At 48.6% G+C, this 24,574-nt stretch overlaps 2 protein-coding genes and 2 non-coding genes across 6 annotated transcripts in view; all 4 read left to right on the top strand.

The window, feature by feature from the left end:
* Nucleotides 1-9,550, top strand: part of FCHSD2 (FCH and double SH3 domains 2) — a 118,245-nt gene extending 108,695 nt beyond the window's left edge. For all 3 annotated transcript variants that reach the window (XM_064728403.1, XM_064728395.1, XM_064728413.1), the window contains 7 exons: nucleotides 3,175-3,309; nucleotides 3,597-3,680; nucleotides 3,789-3,966; nucleotides 4,617-4,837; nucleotides 5,769-5,898; nucleotides 6,032-6,114; nucleotides 7,210-9,550. In XM_064728403.1, coding sequence (XP_064584473.1) covers nucleotides 3,175-3,309; nucleotides 3,597-3,680; nucleotides 3,789-3,966; nucleotides 4,617-4,837; nucleotides 5,769-5,898; nucleotides 6,032-6,114; nucleotides 7,210-7,293 — 915 coding nt within the window. In that variant the 3' untranslated portion in view covers nucleotides 7,294-9,550. The remainder of the gene's footprint in view (nucleotides 1-3,174; nucleotides 3,310-3,596; nucleotides 3,681-3,788; nucleotides 3,967-4,616; nucleotides 4,838-5,768; nucleotides 5,899-6,031; nucleotides 6,115-7,209) is intronic.
* A 9,056-nt stretch (nucleotides 9,551-18,606) lies between these two features.
* Nucleotides 18,607-23,880, top strand: RPS3 (ribosomal protein S3). The gene is made up of 7 exons (XM_064728369.1): nucleotides 18,607-18,763; nucleotides 19,517-19,647; nucleotides 19,730-19,823; nucleotides 20,572-20,666; nucleotides 21,606-21,793; nucleotides 22,942-23,138; nucleotides 23,812-23,880. The coding sequence occupies exons 1-6, from the start codon at nucleotides 18,734-18,736 to the stop codon at nucleotides 23,133-23,135; spliced, it is 732 nt and encodes a 243-aa protein (XP_064584439.1). The 5' UTR covers nucleotides 18,607-18,733; the 3' UTR covers nucleotides 23,136-23,138; nucleotides 23,812-23,880.
* LOC135455989 (small nucleolar RNA SNORD15) lies at nucleotides 21,343-21,488 on the top strand. Its single transcript, XR_010442446.1, has one exon. It is a non-coding gene; the product is annotated as a small nucleolar RNA SNORD15 (small nucleolar RNA).
* Nucleotides 22,489-22,636, top strand: LOC135455982 (small nucleolar RNA SNORD15). The gene has a single exon (XR_010442444.1). It is a non-coding gene; the product is annotated as a small nucleolar RNA SNORD15 (small nucleolar RNA).
* Nucleotides 23,881-24,574: the final 694 nt, after the last annotated feature.

The following is a 24,574-nucleotide window of genomic DNA, read 5'->3' as shown; positions in this document are numbered from 1 at the left end:
CATCTCACCAGGGCTGGGGATCTTGGTTCCTGAGGGGAAACATCTCACCAGGGCTGGGGATCTCTGGTTCCTGAGGGGAAACATCTCACCAGGGCTGGGGATCTTGGATTACAGGGGGAAACATCTCACCAGGGCTGGGGACTGGCTTCCTGGGGAAAATCTCCAACTGGGACTGGGTCCTGGGGGAAACATCTCACCAGGGCTGGGGATCTTGGGTTCCTGGGGGAAACATCTCACCAGGGCTGGGGATCTTGGGTTCCTGGGGGAAACATCTCACATCTCTCACCAGGGCTGGGGATCTTGGGTTCCTGAGGGAAACCTCTCACCAGGGCTGGGGATCTCGGTCCTGGGGAAAACATCTCACCAGGGCTGGGGATCTTGGGTTCCTGAGGGGAAACATCACAGGCGGTCGACACTCTCACCAGGGCTGGGATCTCGGGTTCCTGGGGGAAACATCTCACCAGGGCTGGGGATCTCGGCTTCCTGGGGGAACAAGTGGATCACAGAATCTCACAGGGCTGGGATCTCGGGTTCCTGGGGGAAACATCTCCAGCATCTCGTCGGACCAGGCTGGGCTGGGGAAAACTCACGGCGGACGGTTCCTGGGGGGAAACCTCTCACCAGGGCTGGGGGATCTCTCCAGGGGCTGCTCCTGACCTGGTGTGGGATACAGCAGGTCCAGAGGAGGCCCTGGAGATGCTCCAGGGCTGGAGCCCCTCTGCTCTGTGCCAGGCTGGCAGAGCTGGGGGTGCTCACCTGGAGAGGAGAAGCTCCAGGCAGAGCTCAGAGCCCTGGCAGGGCCTGAAGGGGCTCCAGGAGAGCTGCAGAGGGACTGGGGACAGGCATGGAGGGACTGCACACAGGGAATGGCTTCCCAGAGGCAGGGATGGATTGGGAAGGAATTCCTCCCTGTGAGGGTGGGCAGGCCCTGGCACAGGGTGCCCAGAGCAGCTGTGGCTGCCCCTGCATCCCTGGCAGTGCCCAAGGCCTGTGTTTCTTTGAAGGTTCATTAATAGTTTATAATGTTACCCTGAGCTCTTTGAGTGTGCAGATCCAAGTGTCAAAAATCCCAAAGGGATTCCTGTGCTGAGTTTCGCTTCAGATCCTCTCTGGTCACGACAGATGCGGATTTGTTGCATGGCTGTGTTAGACAGTAATTTTATTCCATTTATTTTTGACTCCAGCCCCTTTAACTTCCCTCTGTGCCTGTTGGGCTGCTCCCAGTCCCCCATTCCCAGTGTCCCCCTGGAGCTGAGCCCCCCGTGCTGGTCCCAGGCGGTGCCACAGCCTGGGAGGTTCAGCTCTGAGTCTCATTTTCCCCTTTTACACTTACGTAGGCTCCTGCATTTAAAAAAGGCTCTGTTGACCTTGGCAGGCCAGACAGGGACAGCCCAGAGATGGAATTCTTAGAGCTGGGACCAAAGTGATGCCAGAATTTGGAGGAATTACTGCAGTTGGTAACAAGCAGCACTTTGACTGCAGCCTGGAGGAGTGGGCAGTGTTTGACAGAGCTGGGGAAGGGAAGGCAGCTTCCTGGAGCCCCAGGAGAGGCTGAGGGAGCTGGGAAGGGGCTCAGCTGGAGCAAAGGAGGCTCAGGGGGGACCTTGTGGTTCTGCACAGCTCCTGACAGGAGGGGACACTTGGGGGGTTCCGGCTCTGCTGCCAGGGAACCATCTGTGTATATGTGCAACAAAATTATTTTTTTAATATATATTTTCATCATTTTTCTCATGTATATAATCTGCTTTTCTGTTCATCTCCCCTTCTTTTCTTCCTGTGTTTGCTGTATATCCCACACCTTTGTTGTCCTTCTGTCCCATCCGTTGATTCCTTGCTGGTGCCACCCTCCATCCCAGACCCTGCAGCAGCAGGATGAGCTGTGTCAAGCCAAGCTCTCGGTTTCCTGTTCTCCCTCTCCATGCCTGCTTCCCAAATGATTCCAGCTGAGGGGTTGAGAGCAGCCCACATGCTGAAAACGAAGGAGTGCTAGAAAAGCAGGAGCAGATGTTGCCCAAACCTTGTAGACATGATTTGCTGGTTTCCATGCTGCCCCAGCTGGGACCATGCACAGCAAACGGCAGAGAAACAGGAGGGGAAGCCCCAGATTTGCCACAATTTGTGGTTCTTGCTGATCTCCCAAAGCATTGCGCAGCTGTAGGACAATTTTTTGGTTATCCCAACATCCATGAAGGATAGATGGGGGCAAACTGCTCTTGGGTGAGAGTTGGTGAGGAAAAAATAATCACCAGGACTGCAAGGATTTGGTTTGGAAAGAGTAACATAAAAACTAATTAATTCAGAACATGATGAAGCTTTGTGCTCTTCTAGTCCAGGCTTAGAAAAGCAAATCTGTCAGACACCTGGTGTAGGGAAGCTGCACAGGGAATTGGTAGGTTCAGCTTCATTTTTTTTGTTTTATCAGTCTCTCACTTTTCTGGGGGAGCACCAGATTCACTCCCAAATTAATAGGAATAAACACAGGGAAGATGGCTCTACATACAGTATTGCCTTTGATTCACAAAGCTGTTTTCACAGAATAATTCATCATTTTTTACATGAGATAAAGTAATTTATTGAAAACATAACCTGGGCACCAGGCCAAAGCACAGCTCCCGGCAGTCTTACCCAAACTTGTATTTTTCCAGAACATTGACTTCAGGTTTTATTTAAACTTTTATAGCAAGTTTTTACAAATCTTCCTGTCTCTTAAGAATTTTTGTAATAAACTGCAGCAAATCTCTTGTGTGGAATACACCAGCTAGAAGGTTGATTTGGAGGTTTATTTTTTTAAACTTTAGATATTTTCACTGCAGATTTATTTTATAACACATGGTCACAAGTACTGTAATTTTTCAGTGGCATAAATTCCCTTTTTTCAATAAACTGTTTTTTGTGCCATTGCAATGGCATCTCCAAAGTACTTTAGTCACAGATTATGTGAAAAATTGATTTTAAAACTGTCCATCCGCTGAGCTGGATCTTCCAAAATCTTCTGCAGTACTTCTTAAAGTCCAGGTGCTTTTGCTTGAACAAAGAAATCCAGCTGAGTTACTTTCAATAATAATAAATCATATAAAACACACACTGAAAAATATTAACCAGCTCATTTTTATTGTTATTTCTTCACCAATTTTTAGCAGCTGCTGTAATGCCAACTTGAATTTGTTTTACCAGGTCAATGCTGATGCAGAAAAGGAAGAAGGTGAAGAGTTTGAGGACAGCATGGATGTTTTTGATGACAGCAGTTCTAGTCCTTCTGGTACTCTCAGAAATTACCCTCTCACCTGCAAAGTGGTGTATTCCTATAAGGTTAGTGATTTTTAAAAATTTATTAGAAAAATGAATTGTATAAGACCAAATAATAAATGTGCCTTTGGGAGGCTGAGGTTTGCTTTTCTGATGGGGTGAGATTCAGGGAGAAGGGTTTTTGTGAATGGCAGAACCTTCATTGGGATGTTTTGAATCATGTTTTAGCTTTCAGTTTTTTAACAAACATCATTTCTAATAAAAGTCTAGATGGGAATGTTCTTTCCACTGCCCATGCCTTCCCCTTAAAGCCACTTTTCCTTTTCCATCCTTCCTGTCCCACATTGCAGGCTTCTCAGCCAGACGAGCTGACCATAGAGGAGCACGAGGTGTTGGAGGTCATTGAAGATGGAGATATGGAAGACTGGGTGAAGGTATCACCTTCTCAGCTTGTTTCCATGAGGGTTGGGCTGGGAGGGAGCGCTGGGGCTCTCTCCAGAGCAGTGCCCAGGCAGAGAACGGCTCCTGTTGTTGGTTCACAGGCGCGGAACAAGGCCGGGCAGGTGGGCTATGTGCCAGAGAAGTACCTGCAGTTCCCAACCTCCAGCAGCCTCCTGAGCATGCTGCAGTCCCTGGCTGCGCTGGACTCCCGCTCCCACACCTCCAACAACTCCACGGACACCGACCTGCTGCCAGGCAGCCTCAACGGGGACGCCAGTGGTAAATCCCGCTTGGAAATACACAGGGGGTCCAGCTGGCCCTTGGGAACACTCTGCACATCGAGTCTGGGGGGGTTTCCCAGATTTCGTGGAGTCACAGAATCATTACAGCTGGAAAAGATCTCCCAAGATCATGAAATCCAAGCTTTGACCAAATCCCACCATGTTGCAAACTGTTCATTTTTTAATCCTTCCAGGCATGGGAACTCCACCATTTCCCAGCCTGTTCCAATGTTTTAATCACTACTCCAGGGAAGAAGTTTTCCCTAATATCCAACCTGAGCCTCCCCTAGTGCAATTTGAGGCTGTTTCCTCTTGTCTTATCTCTGGTTTCCTGGGAGAAAAGGCCCCACCAGCCACAACCTCCTTTCAGGGAGTTCCAGAGCAAGACTGACCCATATCTGAACACAGCCCATTCCCAGTAATTATCTCTCTCATATTAAATCTGCATAATTCACCTCCTCAGCTCATACTGAGATTAAAATTAAGGAAATTTTAGCTGAGATCGAAATTAAGGAAAACTGGAATAATCTGTCCCAGCAATAACAGAATCTTTTAGAGAACCTCAAAATCCCAAGCTCCAGCTATTGAACTTGATGTGTACTTGCATTTTTCCTTAGCTCATTGTGTTCTTCCTTTTCCATTTTGCAGTCTGTTTTGTAAAAGCACTTTATGATTACGAGGGGCAGACAGATGACGAGCTGTCCTTCCCAGAGGGAGCCATCATCCGCATCCTGAACAAGGAAAACCAGGATGATGATGGCTTTTGGGAGGGGGAATTCAACGGCCGCGTCGGGGTCTTCCCCTCCGTGCTGGTTGAAGAGCTCACGGGCTCAGAGAATGGAGACACTCAGTGGATTGGGGATATCCAGGTATGGAAAGAGGTCTTGGCTTGGTTTATTATTTGCTAAGTTCTGTCACTTCTTCGGGGAGAAAAAAAAAAATCAAAACCAGTTTAAGAGGAAAAAAAAATCAGAAGCTATTTAAGTAAAAAAAAAAAACATAACTAATTTAAGGAAAAATGCCAACCCAAGCCCTCAGTGCTTGCATTTTAGTTTCTTACCCAGCCTAATGATGTGTTTTTGCAAATTGGTGAATAAAGGCAGATATTTGGATAGAAAGCAATCAAAGGAGAAAATTCACAGTTTACGTCCTGTCATTAATTTATGAGACTGAGATGTCAGACACAACCTGGCAAAAAGAGAATTACAGGCTCTTTCAGCCCTAATTTAGTATCTTCATACTTAAATCTGCTCTGTATTCTCTCAGTTTTGAGGGGCAGGATACTGCCAAGTTTTGGATTATAGTAATTTTTGCAGCAGTGTCCTCATTTCTACAGCATAGTTCTATGATCCTTATATCGTATTAGAAAATCGTAGTTTGAAGATAGAAACTGCACTTCCATGTTTTCTACAATAGACTTTTGCAGTATTTTTATTCCTTAATTGAAGAAAACCACAAAAATGCACATTTAAATGCATTTTGGGTGGGGATAAAGCTTATTATCCCAACACTTCTGTGTGAACCCCACTTGGCCGAGCAACCTTTTTGTTTCGAATAACCTTCAAAAATCCTCTCTGAATTACCTGGGAGAGGCTGAAAATTTCTGTTCAGTGGCAACCTGTGATTTAAAAAAATTGAATCCCTGTTGGATGCATTGGCTTTCCTTCCCAGACTTTCCTGCCAGCTGCTTTTGCTCCAGAGGGAACTTACTGGAGTAGGGATGGGTTGGAAAATTGGTGTGTGTGTGTGTTAAATGTGCCAAGGAGGATTCACTGCAGCTTCTCCCTCTTTTTGGCACAGGTATCCCCCACTCCAAAGGCCAACAATTCCCTGCCACCACTGCCTCTGTACGACCAGCCTCCCACCAGTCCCTATCCCAGCCCGGATAAAAGAGGATCCCAGTTTTTCCCCAGGTCTCCGTCGACGAACGGTGAGAAATTTGCAAACGTTTTGGGAAAAGGCTTCATTTAGAAACCTTTCAGAAAAAAAAGGAGCATTTTTACAACATAAATTCAGCAATACTGAGGGGCTTCTTTGTAATGGGGTGTTGCTTATTCCCTCAGAAAACAGCTTTGGTTCAGAGTCCCCTGGGTTCTCTCAACCTCCACGAATTCCTGCGGAAAGTTCCTATGGCAAACTGCGGCCTGTAAGTGACCAGCAAATCCTTTGGGGTTTATTGATAAAATATTTTATAAAATATTATGTAAGGTTATATTATTACATTAATAATATATTATAATAATTTTATAAATATTATAAAATATTGATATTCAAAGAGTAACAGCCCCTGAACAGAGCTGAAAAAGAAGTGGGGAGTAAATGACAGAGGAGCTCAGTGCTATGGTTTATACAGTTCCTTTCCTGTATATTTGGGATTCTGTTTATTTCCACCCCCTTTGGTTTTAGGGGTTTGTATTCACAATTCCTAATTATGAGGGTTTTGTGTTGTCTTTGCTGTCTAGAAAAAGAACATTTGCCAGAAAAGGAAGGAAAGAATTAAATCACTTAGAACATGACAAAATCCATTCCTACGATTAACTTTGAAATCAAGTTGTGGGGTTTTCAAAGCCCTAAACCAAATCATACTAAAACAGAAAATTTGTCTTTTCCTAACCTTTTCAGTAAATGAGATTGCAGAAAAAATAGCGGTTTCGGATATTTAAATAATATATTCTGAATATTGAGGTAGTATTGGGCAGTTTAGTGCAGGATTGCTCCACAGTTTTCCAGAGCAAGTCTGGTGTATTCTGAAATGGTGTCCTGAAAACCCTGTTGGCACCTCAAGTGATCTATGTCAGGAGCCAGAATAGCTGATGTGTCAGAGTGTGAAAACAACATCACATTTTGTGTGTGTATTGTTGAGGTCAGTGATGGATGAAGTGTCAGGTGCAGCAGAACATCCTGGTAGTTCCCACTCCACAGAAATTCCAGGCAAAATCACCATCAGATTCAGCATGTGGTGAGCCTTTCCCAGGTTTCCATCCTGGCTTATCCGTGGAGTAAATCTGGGATTGCACCCTGGAGGGAGTCTGGGACAGGCCATAAGGAAAATCCCTGCTGGCTGAGCAGGGCAGCACTGGAGCTGGGTCCCGCTGGACACACAGCCTGTGTGTTTGCATCATGCCAAGGGGTGCAGGAGGTGCAGTTTGCATCACCTGGAGCTCCGTGCAGGAAATGCCAGGGCTTTCTGGTGGAATTGGGCCGTTCTGGGGTGCTCACAGGCTGGTTCTGAATGTTGCAGGTGCGAGCAGCTCCGCCGCCCCCGACACAGCAGCACCGCCGGCCCACGGAGAAGATCGAGGACGTGGAGATCACCCTGGTGTAACGAGGGGACTGGCTCATTAGTAGTGCTACAATCAAGGCCAAACACAGCTTTTGGTCAATCTCGTTTTTAGGCACCTTTGCATGATGAAGACTTGGACTAGAGCGAGCGGTAGGGAGGATTTTATGTGGCAGTGACCTGGCGGATTCCTTCCCACAGTCATGAATATTTTGTGCCTTTTGTTGGTTTTTTTTTTGTTTGTTTGTTTGGATTTCTCTACATCATTCTTCTTCTCTTAGCACAAACCAAGACAGGCCAAGATTGGCTTTTTTTCTTGGCTGGAGATGCTCCATTTTTGATGTGGAGACAAAGAAAGAGCCCCGTTCATGCAGCTTAGTCTTAGCATCCTTTGCTCCTGTGCATTAGTACAGTATATTACTGTTGCCATAGGAATGTGTTAAAGATTGTGGATCCTTCCAGTAGCATCACCTGCCTGATCAGGTATTCATCAGAAGAATGAAAAAGGGAACAGAAAAAGAAGTCTAAAGGAGAGGCTGGCTCCTCTTGAATCCCCCTGCAGAAAGGAAGAGACGGGAAAATGATCTCCTGGAGAAGCAAAAGTGTTCATTCCATGGGTGCTCCCCTTGTCAGTGATTCACAGCTGAACATTCTGCCTTTGGATTTTTGTGTTTACTCAGTGCATTTACTCATAGAGGATCTAACATGGAGGTGCTGAACCAGCAGCAACATCTTCTTCCACAACAGAAACCAACGGGTAGAAAAGCAAAAAAGCAAGTGAGATTTTTGTCTAGATCTGGAAATTGAGCTGCTTTTTCTTTTCTTCTTTTTTTTTTTTTTTTTTCCTCTTAGCAGATTTTGGGGATTCTGGTTCTTTTGTTGGGTTTATTTTATTTTTCTAAAGCATTTGGGTCACTCTTATCCCAGTTATTGCCGTGTACTTTATTATCCAAGGTTAGCAGTGTATCTTTGTCATCAAACCACCTGAGTTCTAGAGTTAGCAGTTCCATTTAGAGTATTTACATGCATTTAGCTGTTGCATTGGATGGCCCTGTAGCCTTTTCCCACCCCAATCCCATTAACCAGCCAAAGCCAGGGAGCCAGGAGCAGCTCCAGGTTCTGCCTTCACACCACCTTCGTGCCCAAGATGTGCCCAGTTCCTCTCAGGGAAGAAACTGAAAGGAAAAGAATTTCACATTTCCCTCAGAGAGCTCTGAAAAGGGAGCTTGGATTTTGTTTTTTTGAGAGAAAAGGGCAAAGAATATTCTGAAGTTGAATGTGGAGCGGAATGGTTGGAGGAGAGGGAAAAACTGGATGCAAGCAGGTTTTTCCTTGGGTACTGACTAAAATATTGTCAGCATTCTCCATCAGATGAAAACTTCAGATCAAAGGCATCCCAAGGTTGGGTTTGGAGCTGTTTGTGGGTTCTCTTGTGTCTTCATGGTTTTTTCTCAAAGCCAGTAAGTTTTCAACCTTTAGTTTACTAACAAGGGCTATTTTTTGAGGCTGCATTTACAACAAAAACCCAACGACTCATCTAACAAGATTTGATCATAAACTTTGCACATACTTGGAAATCCCAGCCCAGGCTGGGTCTCTGGGACATCCAGTGCTTGCCAGTCTCCTTTCCCAGTGGGATCCTTAACCAAGAGTGGGGCTGTCTGAGGGCAACAATTCATGGGTCAGTTATGGAATCAGTGACTGTCCAATGAAGTCTTTTCCATATTTTATTCCTTCTTTTGCACCTCTTGTCCTGTTGATCTGTTTGAGGTCTTTTTATGTGTTTATCAAACTTATTCTTAAGTTTAAAAAGAAACGTTTTAAAAAAAAAAAAAGGTTTAACTGTTTGCAAATATTTTGAGATCTTTACAACGCAGAAGAAAACCAAGTTTTTGCCATAATGTTCATGTTCAGTTCTTTTGGCCAGTTTCACCAGTTTCTTGTTCAGTTCTTTTGGCCAGGACACAGGTCTGTGTCCTTCACACCCGGACTTTCAAAAATCCAGAAAATTTTTATTTAAAAGTCTCTTTAGTTGTATTTTAAAATATTTTCTGTAAGAGCTGCTAATTTTATTTAAAAAACAAAAGTGAAAAAACAAAAAAAAAGAAAAAGGAAGAAAAGTTGTAAAAAGATGCCTCCTTTTTAACTATGATTTCTTCATACAGGGCATGTATCGGCCATCGCATTGTGTACAGCTCAGTACACCCTGAAAGCATCAGTGCAAATGCTTTCTTTATATTGGCTGTAAAAAGTTTGTATTTATTATGTATAAAAAGTTGAATAATAAAAAAGTGGAACTAAATCCCTGCTGCCCTGGGAGATTTGGGTGGTGGGGAGGTTTGAGGGAAAACCCAGGGATAAAAATCAGTGTTTTCTTGAGGGAAACTTGGTGCTTTTACACAGAAATTTGAATCTTGTGCTTCAGGAAAAGGACATCCTTAAAATCAGCTTTAAACATCTTTTGGAGGGGGCACTTATACAAAGAACAAAACGTTGCCAAAAATCGAAGAGCCGGCAAAAAAGCTCCAGTTATCAAAATAATTGCTTAATAGCCTTGATGCAATTAGGATAATTGCCTAAAGAAAGCCAGGGGAGTGATTGATAACAGCCCTTCAGAGTGATTGTCCCTTAATAGGCTTGATTTGCCTAATTGTGCCAGGAGCATTCCCTCTCCAGCTCTTCGGGCTGCATTTCCACCTTGGATTTTCTCACTGCACTCAGAAGCTGCCAGTCACTGACCTCCTCCTTGCTGGGCTAATCCCAGGTTCCTACAGCTGGTAGGTGCCAAATATTCCATAATTTCCACTGGTTTTGGGGACTCTTTTCCTCATGGAACAGAGCACTCTGCTGTGGGGTTGGGTTGGATCTTTTTGCACTTCCACTCTTCCCACTGAGCTGTTGCACAGGCCTTTGCTTTTTGCCCTGAGCTCCTGCAGCCTCTTCCTTTGAGAAATCCCTTTTTTCCTGCTTTTTATATGGATTCGTGGTGCTCCTCTAAAAATTGTCCTGCCTTGCTGCTTTGACAGCTGTGTCCTTTCCTTTTCACTGTTTGCTTGTTGCTCGGGGTGCAGAACCAGCAGAGCTGTGCTGTGATCGCATCACTCTTGCCATAAACTGATTTCCATGAAAACCTCTTGTCCCTGAGTGCCTTTCCTGCACTGTGTGAGGAGCACAGAGACCGCTTGGAGGCAAGGAGAGATGCTGAGGAACCACAAAGGCTGCAGGGCTCTGTTTCCTGCTTGGCATAGTCAAGAGAAGGAATTGGATTTGGGGAGCTTCCCCAGTGCAGAGGGGGAAATGTGGGTCCCTGCAGGTCAGCAGCAGATCTGTTAGAGCCAGGCTTTCCTCTGCTTGCTTTGGTTGCCAGATTTTGGCTTTAAACGGAAAGAATGGAGGTGTGGATTGGGAATTAGGAAGAAATCCTACCCTGTGAGGGTGGGGAGTTGCCAGAGCAGCTGTGGCTGCCCCTGGCAGTGTCCAAGGCCACGTTGGATATGGCTTGGAGCAGCCTGGGACAGTGGAGGTGTCCCTGCCCATGGCAGGGATGGAATGCGGTGATCTAAGATCCCTTCCATCCCAAACCAGGCTGAGATTCGGTGATTTTCAAAAAGTGAATGGGACTGAGACTGGGTAGAAGAAATGGGGGTGAGCAATGGGATGTTTACTTCAAATTGTGCCAGGGTTTCTTTTTGTTTATTTTATTGAAATAGTCAAAGGAATCAATGCAGTCGGCAAGTTCTCTTTCCCTTCTAGCACAAATGTCTCTCGCTGCTGATAGTAATTAAAAAGAAAACAAAAACTGCTCCATCTTCTCTAAATAAAGCATCTTCTGCTGCTTGGAAGTCTGGCTGCTCTGCAGCTTGCAAGGTCCCTATAATTAATAACTTGTAAATCCCAGCATGGCAGGGGCAGGATTAGCAGGGGATCCACCTCAATCAATCAGCCTTTGGAGCCTCCCAGGAAAGAGAGGATGCCACTGCCAAGGGAACAGTTCTGTCACCCCCTGTTTTTTCCATTTGTAGATTTGTTGCCCCACATGAAAATCTTGGATGGGAGTAAATGTGCTGTCCCCCCACACCTGGACAGGTGTGTGCAAGAGGGGGGAGCTCAGGGATGTTGAGACCTCACCTCAAGGCACTGCAGAAGGTGAGGGATGAAAGGGAAGAAAACTTAACTGAAGTCAGGGATGCAGCAGAGAGACAATAAAAAATGCAGCCAGGAAGATGCTGACGTGCTCGCCATGCCAAGTGGTTTCCTACTCCAGGCATTCCCCAGGGGGATTGAGGATTACAGATCTGGCAGCAGGATCAGTGCAGCAAGTGAGCCTCTGCATTGCAGGTCATTTCAGCCAGAAAATGAGAGAGAGCACTGCAGTGATGCCAGAAGGGAGAGCTGGGAAATCCCTCTGCTTGTGGAGCAGCACGAGGAGGAGGGGCAGAGGGATTCTCACAGGTACCTGTGCATCTCCTGGGATGCTGGCACTGCTGGCAAGAGCCTGGCCCCATCCTCCTGGCACCCTCCTTCCCCAATTGCTGCACATTGAGGAGTTCCCCCCCAGCCTTCTCCTCTCCCGGCTGGAAATGCAGAGAATTCTGGAAGAGAATCAGAGGACAGGAGGGGAAATGGCCTCAAGTTGTGCCATCTTAGGTTGGAAAAGAGGGAAAAAATCTTCACTGAAAGGATTTTCAGGCATGGGCACAGCCACCCAGAGCAGTGGTGAGTCCCTGTCCCTGGAGGATTTAAAGCCATGTGGATGTGGCGCTGGGGACATGGGGCAGTGCTGAGGAATTATTGGACTCCATGATCTGGAAGGATTTTCCTGGATGATTCTCTGGCAGGGAGAAGCTCTGTGTTGGGCTGAGGGCTGTGCAGTGGCCATGGAGACTCAGGAATGGGGTTCCAGGATCAAGGCTTCAGACTGTAAGGATCCAGGGAGAAAAACAACATTCTGCCATGGCCAGTGGCAGCTTTGTGTGTTGGGAGTGGCTTGTGGAGGCTTTCAAATCCCAAGTGTGGCCCACATCCCCAGGGAATGAGGCCTCAGGTGGTGTCTGCCACACCTTCCACAGCCCAGTCCCATTCCTCCTGCTCTTCCCACTGCAGGTTTTCTCTCTGCAACCCATTTTCCAGCCTGTCTCTGTGCTAAGCAGTGATTCTGAAAACTCCCTTTTGCTGTCTGCTGGGTTTCCCAGCTGGTATCCAAAGGGATCAGGACATCCATGGGAGATGGAGCTCTGGCATCAGGAATTGCCTCTCTCAGAGCTGTCACTGCCTTTTGCCAGCCTGGACCATGGACCTGGACAATTAAATGGCTTTTACAGGAGGCTTGGGACTCTCTTCTGTCATTTCACCCCAAGGTGTGAATTTCCCTGCAGTGTTCTGGGTCAGGCAGGGATGGCTGTGAGCATCAGGAAACGGGAATAACCTCACCTTCACCATGGAAGGAGAAGCTGTTGAGCTCCACAAAGATCCCAGGACATTCCCAGCTGGAAGGGACCCCCAAGGACCATGGAGATTAACCCCAGACCTTGGCATTGCTAACACCGTGCTCTTCTGGCAGCTAACAAACATCCCCCCAAAACTCACCTGCATGTGAGGTGAACATGGAATGGGCCCCATGAGGAGGAGCTGGGAGCTCATTTTTTCCCCCCACTGGCATCATTCCTGGATAAATCCTTGTGTCCTGTTTGCCAAGCATCACCTGAAGGTTTCTCCTTCCAAAAACCAGTCTGTGCCATGCTGAAGTGCCACTTCTATTTCAAAATTGCTTTTATTCCACTCACAGGTTTTCACCTTTTTTTGATGGAGTGGTTTTGGGGTTGGATTTTTCTTTTTGAATGCAGATTGAAGAGTGAGTGCTGTGAGCTGTGCTTCAGCTCTGCTGTAATTAGTTTTGTCTACTGTAATTGCTTCTCCTTTTTCCATTGTTTAGTGAAAGACGAATGAATTTCCAGGTCTGGTTGCATTGGGAGTGCTGACAGCAGCTTTTTAAAATCCCACAGCACAGCTATTTGTCTTTTTTATTCAGCTGAATCCTGCAGAGTGGGACAAATTCGGCTTCTCCTCTGTGTCCTGGGCAAATTACAGCACTAATTAATTTCTCTGAGACTGGGGCCTCTTTGCTTAGCAGAGGGAAGGGATGGAGGGAGGGCACTGTCTGGAAAACAGCAACAACCCTGGATCTACTCCTGGAATAAACTTGCATGAAGAGACATGAGAAACTGATGGTTTCAAAATAAGATTTATGGGTTTAAAAAATTGATATTGTGTTATTAATGATAATTATTAATTTTTTAAAATCCTTTCCAAACCCAAATTTAATTCCAAATATTAATCCAAATATTAAATTCAATATGTAAGTAACAATAATAATAATGTGTCAATAATATTAATAATATTAATAATAATAAAGTAATAATACTAGTAATAATTAAAATACTATGAGAAGTATTAAAAGATAATAATAATAAAGTAGTGATATAGTAATAATTAAAATACTATTAAAATAGAATAATAATAATATATATATAAGTAATAATAATATATAAGTAATAATACATACAGCACTCCCAATTCCCTCCTTGTTTAGGTCACTGCAAATTATTCCCCAAGGACACTGTTGGAGTGGGATTGCTGTGGGATAACGAGGGATTCTCAGTGATAATTCAGCTGCCAGAGCTGCTCTGCCTAACAGTGGGGAAGTGCTGCTGCTGCTTTCAAAATTACCTGACCGAGCTGATCTGAGGGTGAGGAGACAATTTATTGATTTGGAGTCCTAGCCAGACGTAGATGGAGATAATTCTGGGATGTTAGTGGTATTATTCCTACAGAAAAGCAAGCTGGGTGAAGATTTTCAGGTTTTTATTAGCCCCTGCCAAACAACTGGGCTGCATTGCAGCTTCAATGTTTAATTTAAGATGTGGATGGCTGAGATGCCAAAAATCAGAGCTCTCTGGGTGGTGGTCACTGAATATTTCTGCTGAAACTGCTCATTTTCTAAAGCCAGCAGCCCCTCACACTGCTGTGAGCTTCCCCTCTAAAGCTATTTTTGACAGATAAAGGGGAAAAAAAAAAGAGGTGTTAAGTTTGCAGCTCTGCTTTTGCATTCTGGTCAGGTGCTTTGTCACTCTTCATGGCTGTCCCTGCAAGCTGGCATCCGAGGGTTCTGCTTAATGTCCTAGAAAATAACCTTGTGCTTGGACCAGCAGCCAGTTTATCACTGCTGCTCCCTGCCTGTGGGTCTGGGCTGGAGAGGGGACAGGCAAAAGCAGGAAAAGCAGGGAAAGCATGGAGCTGGGCGTTGCCAGGCTGCTCCGGGACCAGCAGCTCCCTCCCTGCTGCCACAGCACCTGGGCTCAGCCTGGCACAGCAGTTCTGCTTCCCTTGTGCAAGCAGGGAGCTGAAATCTGGGATGGAGGATCTGGGCTCAGCCTGGCACAGCAGTTCTGCTTCCCTTGTGCAAGCAGGGAGTTTAAATCTGGGATGGAGGATCTGGGCTCAGCCTGGCACAGCAGTTCTGCTTCCCTTGTGCAAGCAGGGAGTTTAAATTTGGGATGCAGGGTCTGGGATTTGAGCCTTGCCGCCTCAGCAAGTTCCCTCAGTGGTGCTTGCCTCTTCAGCGGTGTTGGAGGTGCCATCTTCCCACATGGATGGATTCCTCTGGCAGTGGGAAGCCATTCCCCCTTGTCCTGTCCCTCCATCCTCAATGTCATGTCAGCAGTTCCACCAGGAGGAGCAGGGGGTGGCCTTTGTCACCAGCCTTGTCTCAGTGCACCTGTAAATCATCACAAAACGTGGTGCTGGGGCAGAGCAGCCCCTCCTGCCCTCAGCCTGTGTCCTGGGCCTTGAAAACTGATTAAGAATCACTTGCTTAGCTGCTGGCTCTCGGGTGACAGTGCCAGGGCAAGCTGCTCTCCTGGAAATGCCCATTAAAGTTTCAATTTCCATCCCTGAGGCAGAGCTGTGGGGCTGGGTGTGAGCTGCTGGAATGACCTCTGCCAGCAGCCACTCGCTTCATTAAATAGCAATGAGCCAGGGGTTCCCAGCTAAGCAGCACACGGAGCATCCTCACTCCATTTCCTGCTTTTAAAGCAAGTTAAAATTGTTTAATAACCTGTTTGAAGTCCTTAAAGTGAATCTGGGCAGCAAAGCAAAATGCTGTTTAGCAGGGCAGGTGCCCAAAGGAGGGTGTCAGAGTGATGGAGCTGTTTGGGAGCAGCCTCTGAAACACTGCCAGCAATTTATCAGATGTGCTGGGGGTGACAGGCTGGGATTACAGTCGGGCTGGCTGCTGGTCAGACTGAGCTTCACTAACACCTTGCTGAGTGCTGCAATTCCTGGGGTAAATCCAGACCATGGCCAGGGCACAGCTCCTGTTTTGCCCATTGGGTGGTTGGTTTCAAGCTGTGATGGGGTGAATTCTCCTGGAGGGTCACACACACCTTTCCAGAGCAATTATTTATCCTTAACCTGGAGCTGAGCTGGTGCTGCCTGAGTTTCAATCCCACTTTTTCAACTGCAGGGATTGGGATTGGGGCAGCTGAGAGCTGTCTCTGCCTGGACACCCTCTTCCATCCCTGTCCACCTTCCCCTGCCTCCAGAAGGTTTGCTGGACTTATTCCTGGTGTTCTTGCCAAGCTAGGAACAGTAAATCCTGCTGGGTGTGAAATGTTTACAAAAGGCCTGGGAATGTGGCCCTGACTCCCAGCCCCGTTCCCTCCATCTCTCCCCACTCTGAAGGCAGAAAGTGTTTCTCAGGAAGATTTCCAGAGGTGCCAGGGAGTGGTGAGAGCTCAGTGAGGGGTTTGTAGCTTGGGCAGCAGCAGCTGCTCCAACTGCAGCAGTAAATTCTAACACAGCCTCTCCTGCAGTAAAACTCCTGCCCGAGTTAGACTTTACAAATGCTTTACAACTGGTGCTTGCAATTCATCTTATCTCTGCTGGAATTACCTCCCAGGACCTATCTCCATTCATTTAATGCAAACTATCTCATCTTGTCCATCTCTACCCGGGGTTTCATTTTCCACTGCTGCTCCCTGGGAAAATTCATGAGCTCTGCAGTGCCTCTGATGGTGATTTGGGAGGATTTCTGCCCTATCCGCTGGTTCCTGCACTGAAATGCAGGGATGTAGGTTGGAATGCAGCTGTCCAAACCCTCCTGGAGCACCAGGAAATCATAAGGAGCAGGAAGGGAGATTGCTGAAATCCTCAGGGATGTCCAGAGAGGTGATGGGGCCTGGTGTGAGTGGAACCCAGCGTGTCACCCCAAATCCTGCAGGTGGGACCACAGCAGGAATGGGCTGGGTTTCTGCCTGCACCACTTTGTATTTTTGATGACCCCAAGGCTGTTCCCTGTCGTGCAGAGCCAGGACAGTCCCTGGCAGGATCTCCCTTATTTTGGGCACTCATTGGAGCTGGGAGGCTGCAGGACAGCTCCTGATTCCCAAACCTGCTCCAACCACATCCCCCACAGCCAGGAAACCTGGCACCACCTCCCAGCACCTGCCCAAGGGCAGAGGGGGCTGCCAAGTGCCACATGTGGGTGACATCCTTCCTGTGCATCCCCGATTCTGCTCCTGCACAGTGCAAAGGAGATGCAGGTGCTGCAGCCCAGGGGTGTGCCCAGAGCCAGGGAGGGTCATGGCTGGAGCAACCCCACAGTTTTCTCCATGCCCTGGATGGCTTTTAGGGACAAAAGGAGCTCCTGTGCCGGTGGTGGGGCTCCACAAAGGAGTGGGGAATGGGGAACAGCAGGGGTGTCTGTCTTCCCTAGAAACCTGAGTGTCCATCACTCACCATGGGGTTTATGGATAATCCCAGGCCTGCTGCAGATCCCAGCCACTGCTGGCCTGGAAGGCACTGGGAGCTGCTGGACCCCACCTGAGCTCTCTGTGGAGGGAGTACAAGCGTGTCACAGCTTTTTTGGGGTGTTGCCAGCCTCCGTTTCAGCAGGGATGGAGCAGGGGGGAATGCACAGAATGAGGGAATGGCTCAGGATGGAGGGGAGCTTTAAAGGTCAGCTAATCCAACCCTCTTGCAGTGAGCAGGGACATCTCCAACCAGCCCAGAATCCATTCCCAGCACCCAGGGCTGGCTGATGCTCAGGGAGGAATCCCACATTGCTTCACAGGCTGTGGAAAAGGAGACACACATCCAGGTCAGGCTTTTTGCTCGTGTTCTGCCTTTTGCTGTCTTTGTGTGATACAGAAATACATTGGGTGAGCCCCTTCTGGGTAAACTCAGCCTAAAAAATAGATGATTTTGGGCAGGTATTTTCTGCTCTGAAATTATGGTGGAAAACAGCAGAGTGGGGTTTGTGCAGCTTGGGAGGGTCTTCCCTGAAAAATTATTTGAGACTCCAGTTCACAGGGCTCAGATCCCTGCACAGAGACATCCCAGCTGCTGGACACCTCTCCAGGTGCTGGTGTTTGTGGGACAGAGACTCTGGGGCTCAGGGAAGGGCAGGAGGGTTGGGCACACCAGAGACAAAGGTGTCTGTGACAGAGGGGACACAATTCCCCACTGCCGCCTGCCTTTGATGGGATGCTCCGCCATCCCTCCAGTCCTGGATCATTGAATCCCTGGGGATTCATTTATTCATTATTATCCATTCAAGAGGCTTTTCCCAGCCTGGAAACCGTCTGCACTGACATCTAGTGGTAATCCAGGCTTTTCCCTGGCCCAGAGCAGTGGGATCCTCTGCTTTACTGCTCCTGCTCATGTTCCTGCTGTGGGCCTTTTCACAGCATCACTTAGGCTGGAAAAGGTCCTTAAGATCATCAGGTCCAACTGCAAACCATAGTAATATCCATGATAAAATGCAGATTAAATCTCTGCTTCCTAGAGACCAGGCATCAAATCTGCTCATTTTTGTTGTTATTTTTGTAATCCCTTACAATCCCTAAACCATTGAAAACCAATGTGTTGTGGCAGGACACAGGGAATGCCTCCCACTGCCACAGGGCAAGGCTAGGTGGGATTTTGGGAAGGAATTGTTTTCCCAACAAAACAGAGCAGCTGTGGCTGTCCCTGGATCCCTGGCAATGCCCAAGGCCAGGCTGGACAGGGCTTGGAGCAATGGAAGGTGTCCCTGCCATGGCAGGGTGGATCGGGATCACCTTTAAGGTCACTTCCCATCCAAGCCATGCTGTGATTCCTGGATAGCAGCAGAGCACCCTCTGACAGCAGCGCCTGGGCAGAGCAGGTCTCCAGGTATAAGCCCGGGGTGAATTATCATTTATCTGTTTTATTTCACACACTGCTGGCTCTCTTGACCGTTCCAAGGGATTTAGAACCCGTTTAACGCCGCTCTGGGCCGTACCCACGGCTCAGCCCTCGCCAACATGGCGGCGTTGCAAAGACTACATCACCCATGGTGCCCCGCTCACGCCCGCCGTGCAGCGGCCAGCCAATGGGGCGCGGCGGAAGGCGGATATAGCGCCGCCCGCGGGACCCGCTCCCTCCTTTCCGCCGGGCCCGGCTCATCATGGCGGTGCAGATCTCCAAGAAGCGCAAGGTGAGCGCGGTCCCACGGCTCCTCCGCGGCCGCGGGGCGCTGCCGCCCTGCCCGCGGCGGCCCCAGCAGCCGGCGGGGCGGGAGCACGGCGGGCTGCGGCGGCGGACGGGGGAGGATGGCGGCGGATGCGGCGCGGGGCCCGGCGGGGAACATGGCGGCGGGATGGAGCGGGCGCTTCCCCATGGCCGCGCGCGGAGGTGCGGAGCGGCGCCGGGAGCCGGGAATTGCGGGGTTTTCGCTTTGCTTTCCAGCGGGAAGGGTTTGCGGCCGGCGGCTGCCCCGGGGGGGCACCGGCTGCTGCCTGTCCTGGGGAGCGAGGGAGGTTTGGGCTGTCAGGAGTCCCGGCAGTGGGGCTGGGAAAGGGTTGCGACCCCACTCGTTATTTCCCTTAAAGTGCTCCCGAATTCCAGCGCGAGCAGTGGATGTGGGTCAGGCAGTGCTGGTTGTAGGCTCCTGCTAGGAGCGGATTATTCCTGAGAAATGCAAGGAAGGAAGGGGGTTCCATTTTTCCTGTCTGCTGCACCCTGAGTGGGGCAGAGCACTGATGGTAAAGTCGCGGTTGTGGGTTCAGTTCCTGGGCTGTTCGTGTAAAAGTTGGACTTGGTGTTCCTTGTGGATCCCTTCCAACTGAGAGTATTCTGTGATTTCTCTCAGAGGAAGGGAAAGTTGTCGGGACAGACACTCCGAATTTGGGTGAATTGCACTCAAGTTCAGGATGTGACGAGACCTTGACTTTGTCCATTTATGTTTTAGTTTGTCGCTGATGGCATCTTCAAAGCAGAGCTGAACGAGTTCCTGACTCGGGAGCTGGCTGAGGATGGATACTCCGGAGTGGAAGTCCGGGTCACTCCCACCAGGACTGAGATTATCATCCTTGCCACCAGGTAGCTCTGAAAGCTCTGGGATGGCTCCAGTCTCACTGCTGGGGACGCTTTTCTCACTTGTCCTGTGCTTGTTTTCCCTCAGAACTCAGAATGTCCTGGGAGAGAAGGGACGCCGCATCCGGGAGCTGACGGCTGTGGTGCAGAAGAGGTTTGGATTCCCCGAGGGAAGCGTGGAGGTAAAACTGCCTCAGCAACTGGGTGCTGCAGAGGGATTTGTGGTGGCAGCATGGTGGCAGCTGAAAGGTGGTTTCAGGATGACTTGGGCCTTCTGTTATTTGATCTCAAAAATGCTCCTGCACTGAAATACAAAATAAATTATAAGGAAACTGCTCTGCTGCAGAAGGATCTTTGAGAAACAGAATGTAAAGTGGCAAACCAGTTATTTTTGATCCTTAGTGTTACGGGTGTTTTCACAGGGGAAGGTTGTACTAGGGTTGTTTAAAAAGTCCATGCAACCCAAAGGATTCTGTGGTTCTATTCCATGAAATCTTGCTCTGAAACAAATCAGGGAGAGAGGGGAAATGTGTGTGCTGGGGTGGTGCACATTTATTCCAGCTTGGCCAGCGCTGCTGGATCACGTTAGATAGGGAAGGGACAGCAGGATAAAGCTGCTGCCTGTAAATGTGGAAGGATTAACTGGACTGAGTGTAAGAAGTAGAGTAGAATGAAACCCCTGTGTTCTGCTAAAGGAAAAGTTAAATTTACTGTGAGGGTGGTGAGGAACTGCTGCAGGGTGCCCAGAGAAGCTGTGGCTGGCCCTGGATCCCTGCAGTTGTTCAAGGCCAGGTTGGAGCAACCCGCTCTAGTGGAGAGATGCCTGTCCATGGCAGGGGTGGAGTGGGTGAACCTTGCAGGGCCCAGCAGGCTGTGGCTGTGTGGCTGGCTTGGCAGGGCCCCGCTGTGAGTGTGCCTCTGTCCCTGCAGCTCTACGCCGAGAAGGTGGCCACGAGGGGTCTGTGCGCCATCGCCCAGGCCGAGTCCCTGCGCTACAAACTGCTGGGAGGGCTGGCTGTGCGCAGGTGAGTACAGCAGCCTGCCCCGGGGTGATCAGGCAGCTCTTGTGATTTCAGCTTTGCTTGCTAGGTAGCTTTTCTCTTGGCTTAAGGCTTCAGCAGACGGTAGAGAGAGGAGAAGCAGAAGACACTGGTTGTTCTACGAGTATGGCTTTATTGTAGGGGTCTGTGAAGGGTCTCAGCTCTTCTTCTTCCGAGTTAGTAGGGGTACAGTGTGCTACTTTTATACTTTTGGCTTGGATCTAATTTTGACCAATGGCAAAGGTGTTAGAGTGACTATAAGTGACCAATGGTAGGGTTTAACACAATATTGCCTTACATGGCTATAGGGATAAGGTACAAGGCGGATGTCCCTGGAGACAGGAAACTTCTTTGCTGCTGTGTCAGCATTCTATTTTCCAAGGGGCCCTGGCTAAACCTGAGGGGTTTACTACACCGGGGGAGTGGGGCACTCCAGTGCTGTTCCCAAAAACAGCTCTCTGCACTTGGAGGGTTTAACCTGGTAATGCTGCACTGAAACTTCTGTTCAGTCCACAGTTACTTCTGTCTGGTTGCAGGTTGTCTGTGGGGTATAAAGCTGCATGTGTTCTTTGGGAATAAGTGGGTGGAGGAGTGAGGCCAGCAGCATTCCAGGCCTTGTGGCTGTGCTGTGGCTCAGGAGGCAGTGGCCCTGCTCTCATCCCCTCGGTGATGAGACGATGACGAGTCAGAAGCAGGTGGCTCTGGTGGCGGTGCCCTCATGGTGTCACGTTCTGTGGTGCTGTGTGAGGCCCTCCAGCAGCAGCCTCCTGTCACCATGAATGATCTAGAGGCATTTGTCTGAGAAGGGATGGGAGCTGCACTGCCAGCACACGGAACTGAGGTTGGAATTGTGGTGAAATCCCTGCAGGGAGCCCTGTGGGTCTGGCAGAGCGGGCTCATGGCTTGGCTGTCCTCTCCCCGCAGAGCCTGCTACGGTGTCCTGCGCTTCATCATGGAGAGCGGGGCCAAGGGCTGTGAGGTCGTTGTGTCCGGCAAGCTGCGAGGTCAGAGGGCCAAATCCATGAAGTTTGTGGATGGCTTGATGATCCACAGTGGGGACCCCGTGAATTACTACGTGGACACAGCCGTGCGTCACGTCCTACTCCGGCAGGGTGAGTGCCTGATCCCTTGGCAGCTTCGTTGGGTTTCTTCTCTAGAGCTGCAGAGACAAAATAATCTCAGCTCCTGGCATCCCGTTCCTGCAGGCTGGAGATTTCCCACTGGCACCCTTGGGTTGAAACTCATGTGGTTTCAATGCACTTCTCATCTCACAGTAGTCCAGTTGTGCTGCTCTGGATGGTTCAGACTCTGAAAATCCAGTTTTCTTGGGCTTTTGCAACTGAGCTCTCACTGTGGGATTTGAACATTCCATCTAAAGTAGAAGTCATTTGGGAATGGGAAGCCAAGGGGCCTTCAGCAGCCACTGTGGTCATACCATGTATCCACTTCTCTGCTGATGGGGTTTGAATGTTTCCAGTTAGAAGTGTGGCTGTTGATTCTGCAGCTGCTCTCACTGTGTCCTGGGCCCTCTGGGGCTGGTGATAACTTCCAGATGAGGTTCCTGTTGCCTGCCTTTAAGAGCCCTTGGCAGTTGGGATTCTGGTTTTCCTGGCTCCTCAGGATGGGCAGAGAGAACAGGGGTGCTGCAGGTGTCAGACAGTCTTCCCAGCTAAACCTGCTTCCACTTGTTCTCCCTCCTGGTGAAAAACAAATGATTTGTGTGTGTCTTAACTGGCTTTGGGTTAATGAGTTGCAGAGCTCCTGGTGCAGGGACACCAAGCCCAGCCAGAGCTGTTCCCCACCTTCCCTTCGGTGATGAGACGATGACGAGTCAGAAGGGACATCCCTGTGTCACTGCAGCCTGCTCTGTGCCACGTTCTGTGGTGCTGTGCTGAGGCTGCCTTGGCCAGGGTGTCCTGCTCATTGGATGATTTAGAGGCATTTGTCTGAGAAGGGATGGAAAAAAAAAACAGTGGAATTTCCTAGAAAAATGAGCTGAGGAAGAGGACAGAGTTTAAAACCAGGCTTAGAATGAGTTGAGGTTAGAACTGCAGTCAGCCAAAGCAGTGAGTTGAATAACTTTGGATATCCAACTTTAAGTAGCCTGGATTTACAACACTGATATAAAGTCACAATAATTAGATTTTTAAGCTGTAGCATGTGTGTGTTACAGTGTTGTCAGCAGATCTTCAATTATTTTGTAACCTTGGTGCTCACCTCTTGATCTATTTTGTCTCCCTTGTCCTGTCACTCTCTGCAGGAGTACTGGGAATCAAAGTAAAGATTATGTTGCCTTGGGACCCCAGTGGAAAGATTGGCCCCAAAAAGCCTCTGCCAGACCACGTCAGCATCGTGGAGCCCAAAGAAGAGATCCTGCCCACCACCCCCATTTCAGAGCAGAAAGGTGGCAAACCAGAGCAGCCAGCCATGCCTCAGCCAGTGCCCACTGCCTGAGGGGTGAGTGCCTGGGAGCAGGGAGGGAGGTGTGCTGAGAATCCATGCAGAAAAGGCTTCAGGCCACTAAAAAATCAAAGCTGGGGCTTTGGGAAGACAAGCTGCTGTGTTGTGGACCAGGGTTGGTCTTGAGCATTGCACTGGGTGAAGGGGACAGGGTTCAAGGCATGTGTCAGTGCAGCTCAGAGCACTCCTCTGGAGATGGGATGGTGGATCTGTCCACATGCCTTGTTCCATGTTGTGTTATACAGCATGGATTTGGAGGCCTTGGATTATTACAGTTGGGGACACTTGGGTTGGGTGCCTTGGATGTGTTGGTGTCGTACCAGTGTGCAGCTGGCAGCACAGAGAATATATCCTCATATATCCATAGAATATACTCCTCATATATCCATCCTGTCCTGCCCCAGGATCCAGTTTGGGATAGTCTTAAAAGCCACATGAGAACAATTTGTAGGCTGCTTTTGTAAGAAAAGCAGTTACCACGGTTTGAAGTCTATCATGGAATCTGTTCACATCTACTTCAGTGGGAAAAATGGGGATCATTGGCCAAAATGCAGGAAAGGAGAAATGCAGTTTAATTGGAAAGCTTGGTTTGTTCTTTGTTTGGGATAGGATGGTGGTTATGGAAAAGAGTTTGCCCCCAGCTCACTGAGTGTTTTGTTTCTCGTTGTAGGGTTTGTACCATCTGCAACCAGAAGCTTGTCTGTCCTGACAACATCTCTTAATAAAATCACAAAAGGCAGTGTTTGTGAAGGTGCCTTTTCTTTTTTCTTTTTTTTTTTTTTTCCTTTTTATTTTCTCAAGATGTACTCCTGGAAGACCTTGCTCCCACCTTTGGTGTGGAAGGAATTCTGTTGCTGTGTTCCCCTTCTGGAGCAACCTTCACCAGACCCTGATGCAAACAAAGTGGGAATAAAGCACTGATCCCTGTGATAGGTAGAGCTGGAGCAGCAATCCCATATTCAGAGGGTCATGGCTAACACACTCCATGGAGTCCTGGTGACTGATCCCTACATCCCAGTGCTTCCAGGAGGGGGAGCTTTTCTAGGAGTGTCCAGGCCAGTGCAGCTCCTGGCAGGGTCAGGTACCTTTGGGTGTGGATTTGTGGGGTCAGAGCAAAAGTGACACTCAGGATTTCAAACCTTCTGTCCTGACCTGCAAGGTGGGAATGTCTGGTGGAAGTTTGGTGCAGGAATGGGAAGAGAGGCACAATCACAGGAGATAATGTATGTGCAGGATCAAGGAGTTTTAGATTGTAAAGAATTCAAAGGCTGTTTGTTGTTTAGGACTAGCTTTCACATCCACATTTCTGATGTTAGGAGGTTTCTCTGCAGGAATTAGGCAGTCAGCCTAGGAACTGGAATTTTGAACTGGTCTGTCTAGGGAGCCTTGGCCTTGCTGTTCCCAGCTTCTCTGGGAGTCTGGTTGAGTTTCAG

The sequence above is a fragment of the Zonotrichia leucophrys genome, chromosome 1 (genome assembly GCF_028769735.1).
Source record: "Zonotrichia leucophrys gambelii isolate GWCS_2022_RI chromosome 1, RI_Zleu_2.0, whole genome shotgun sequence".
In the NCBI taxonomy this organism is placed as follows: domain Eukaryota; kingdom Metazoa; phylum Chordata; class Aves; order Passeriformes; family Passerellidae; genus Zonotrichia; species Zonotrichia leucophrys.
The sequence above is the reverse complement of the archived record's forward strand: the minus strand, read 5'-3'. Positions and strand labels throughout refer to the sequence as shown.

Excerpts from the sequence above, each read along its gene's own strand:
- RPS3 (XM_064728369.1), top strand. The coding sequence starts at position 18,734 with ATGGCGGTGCAGATCTCCAAGAAGCGCAAG. Across the intron at positions 19,648-19,729 it reads ATTATCATCCTTGCCACCAG|AACTCAGAATGTCCTGGGAG; the intron begins GTAGCTCTGAAA and ends GTTTTCCCTCAG. Across the intron at positions 20,667-21,605 it reads GGAGGGCTGGCTGTGCGCAG|AGCCTGCTACGGTGTCCTGC; the intron begins GTGAGTACAGCA and ends CTCTCCCCGCAG.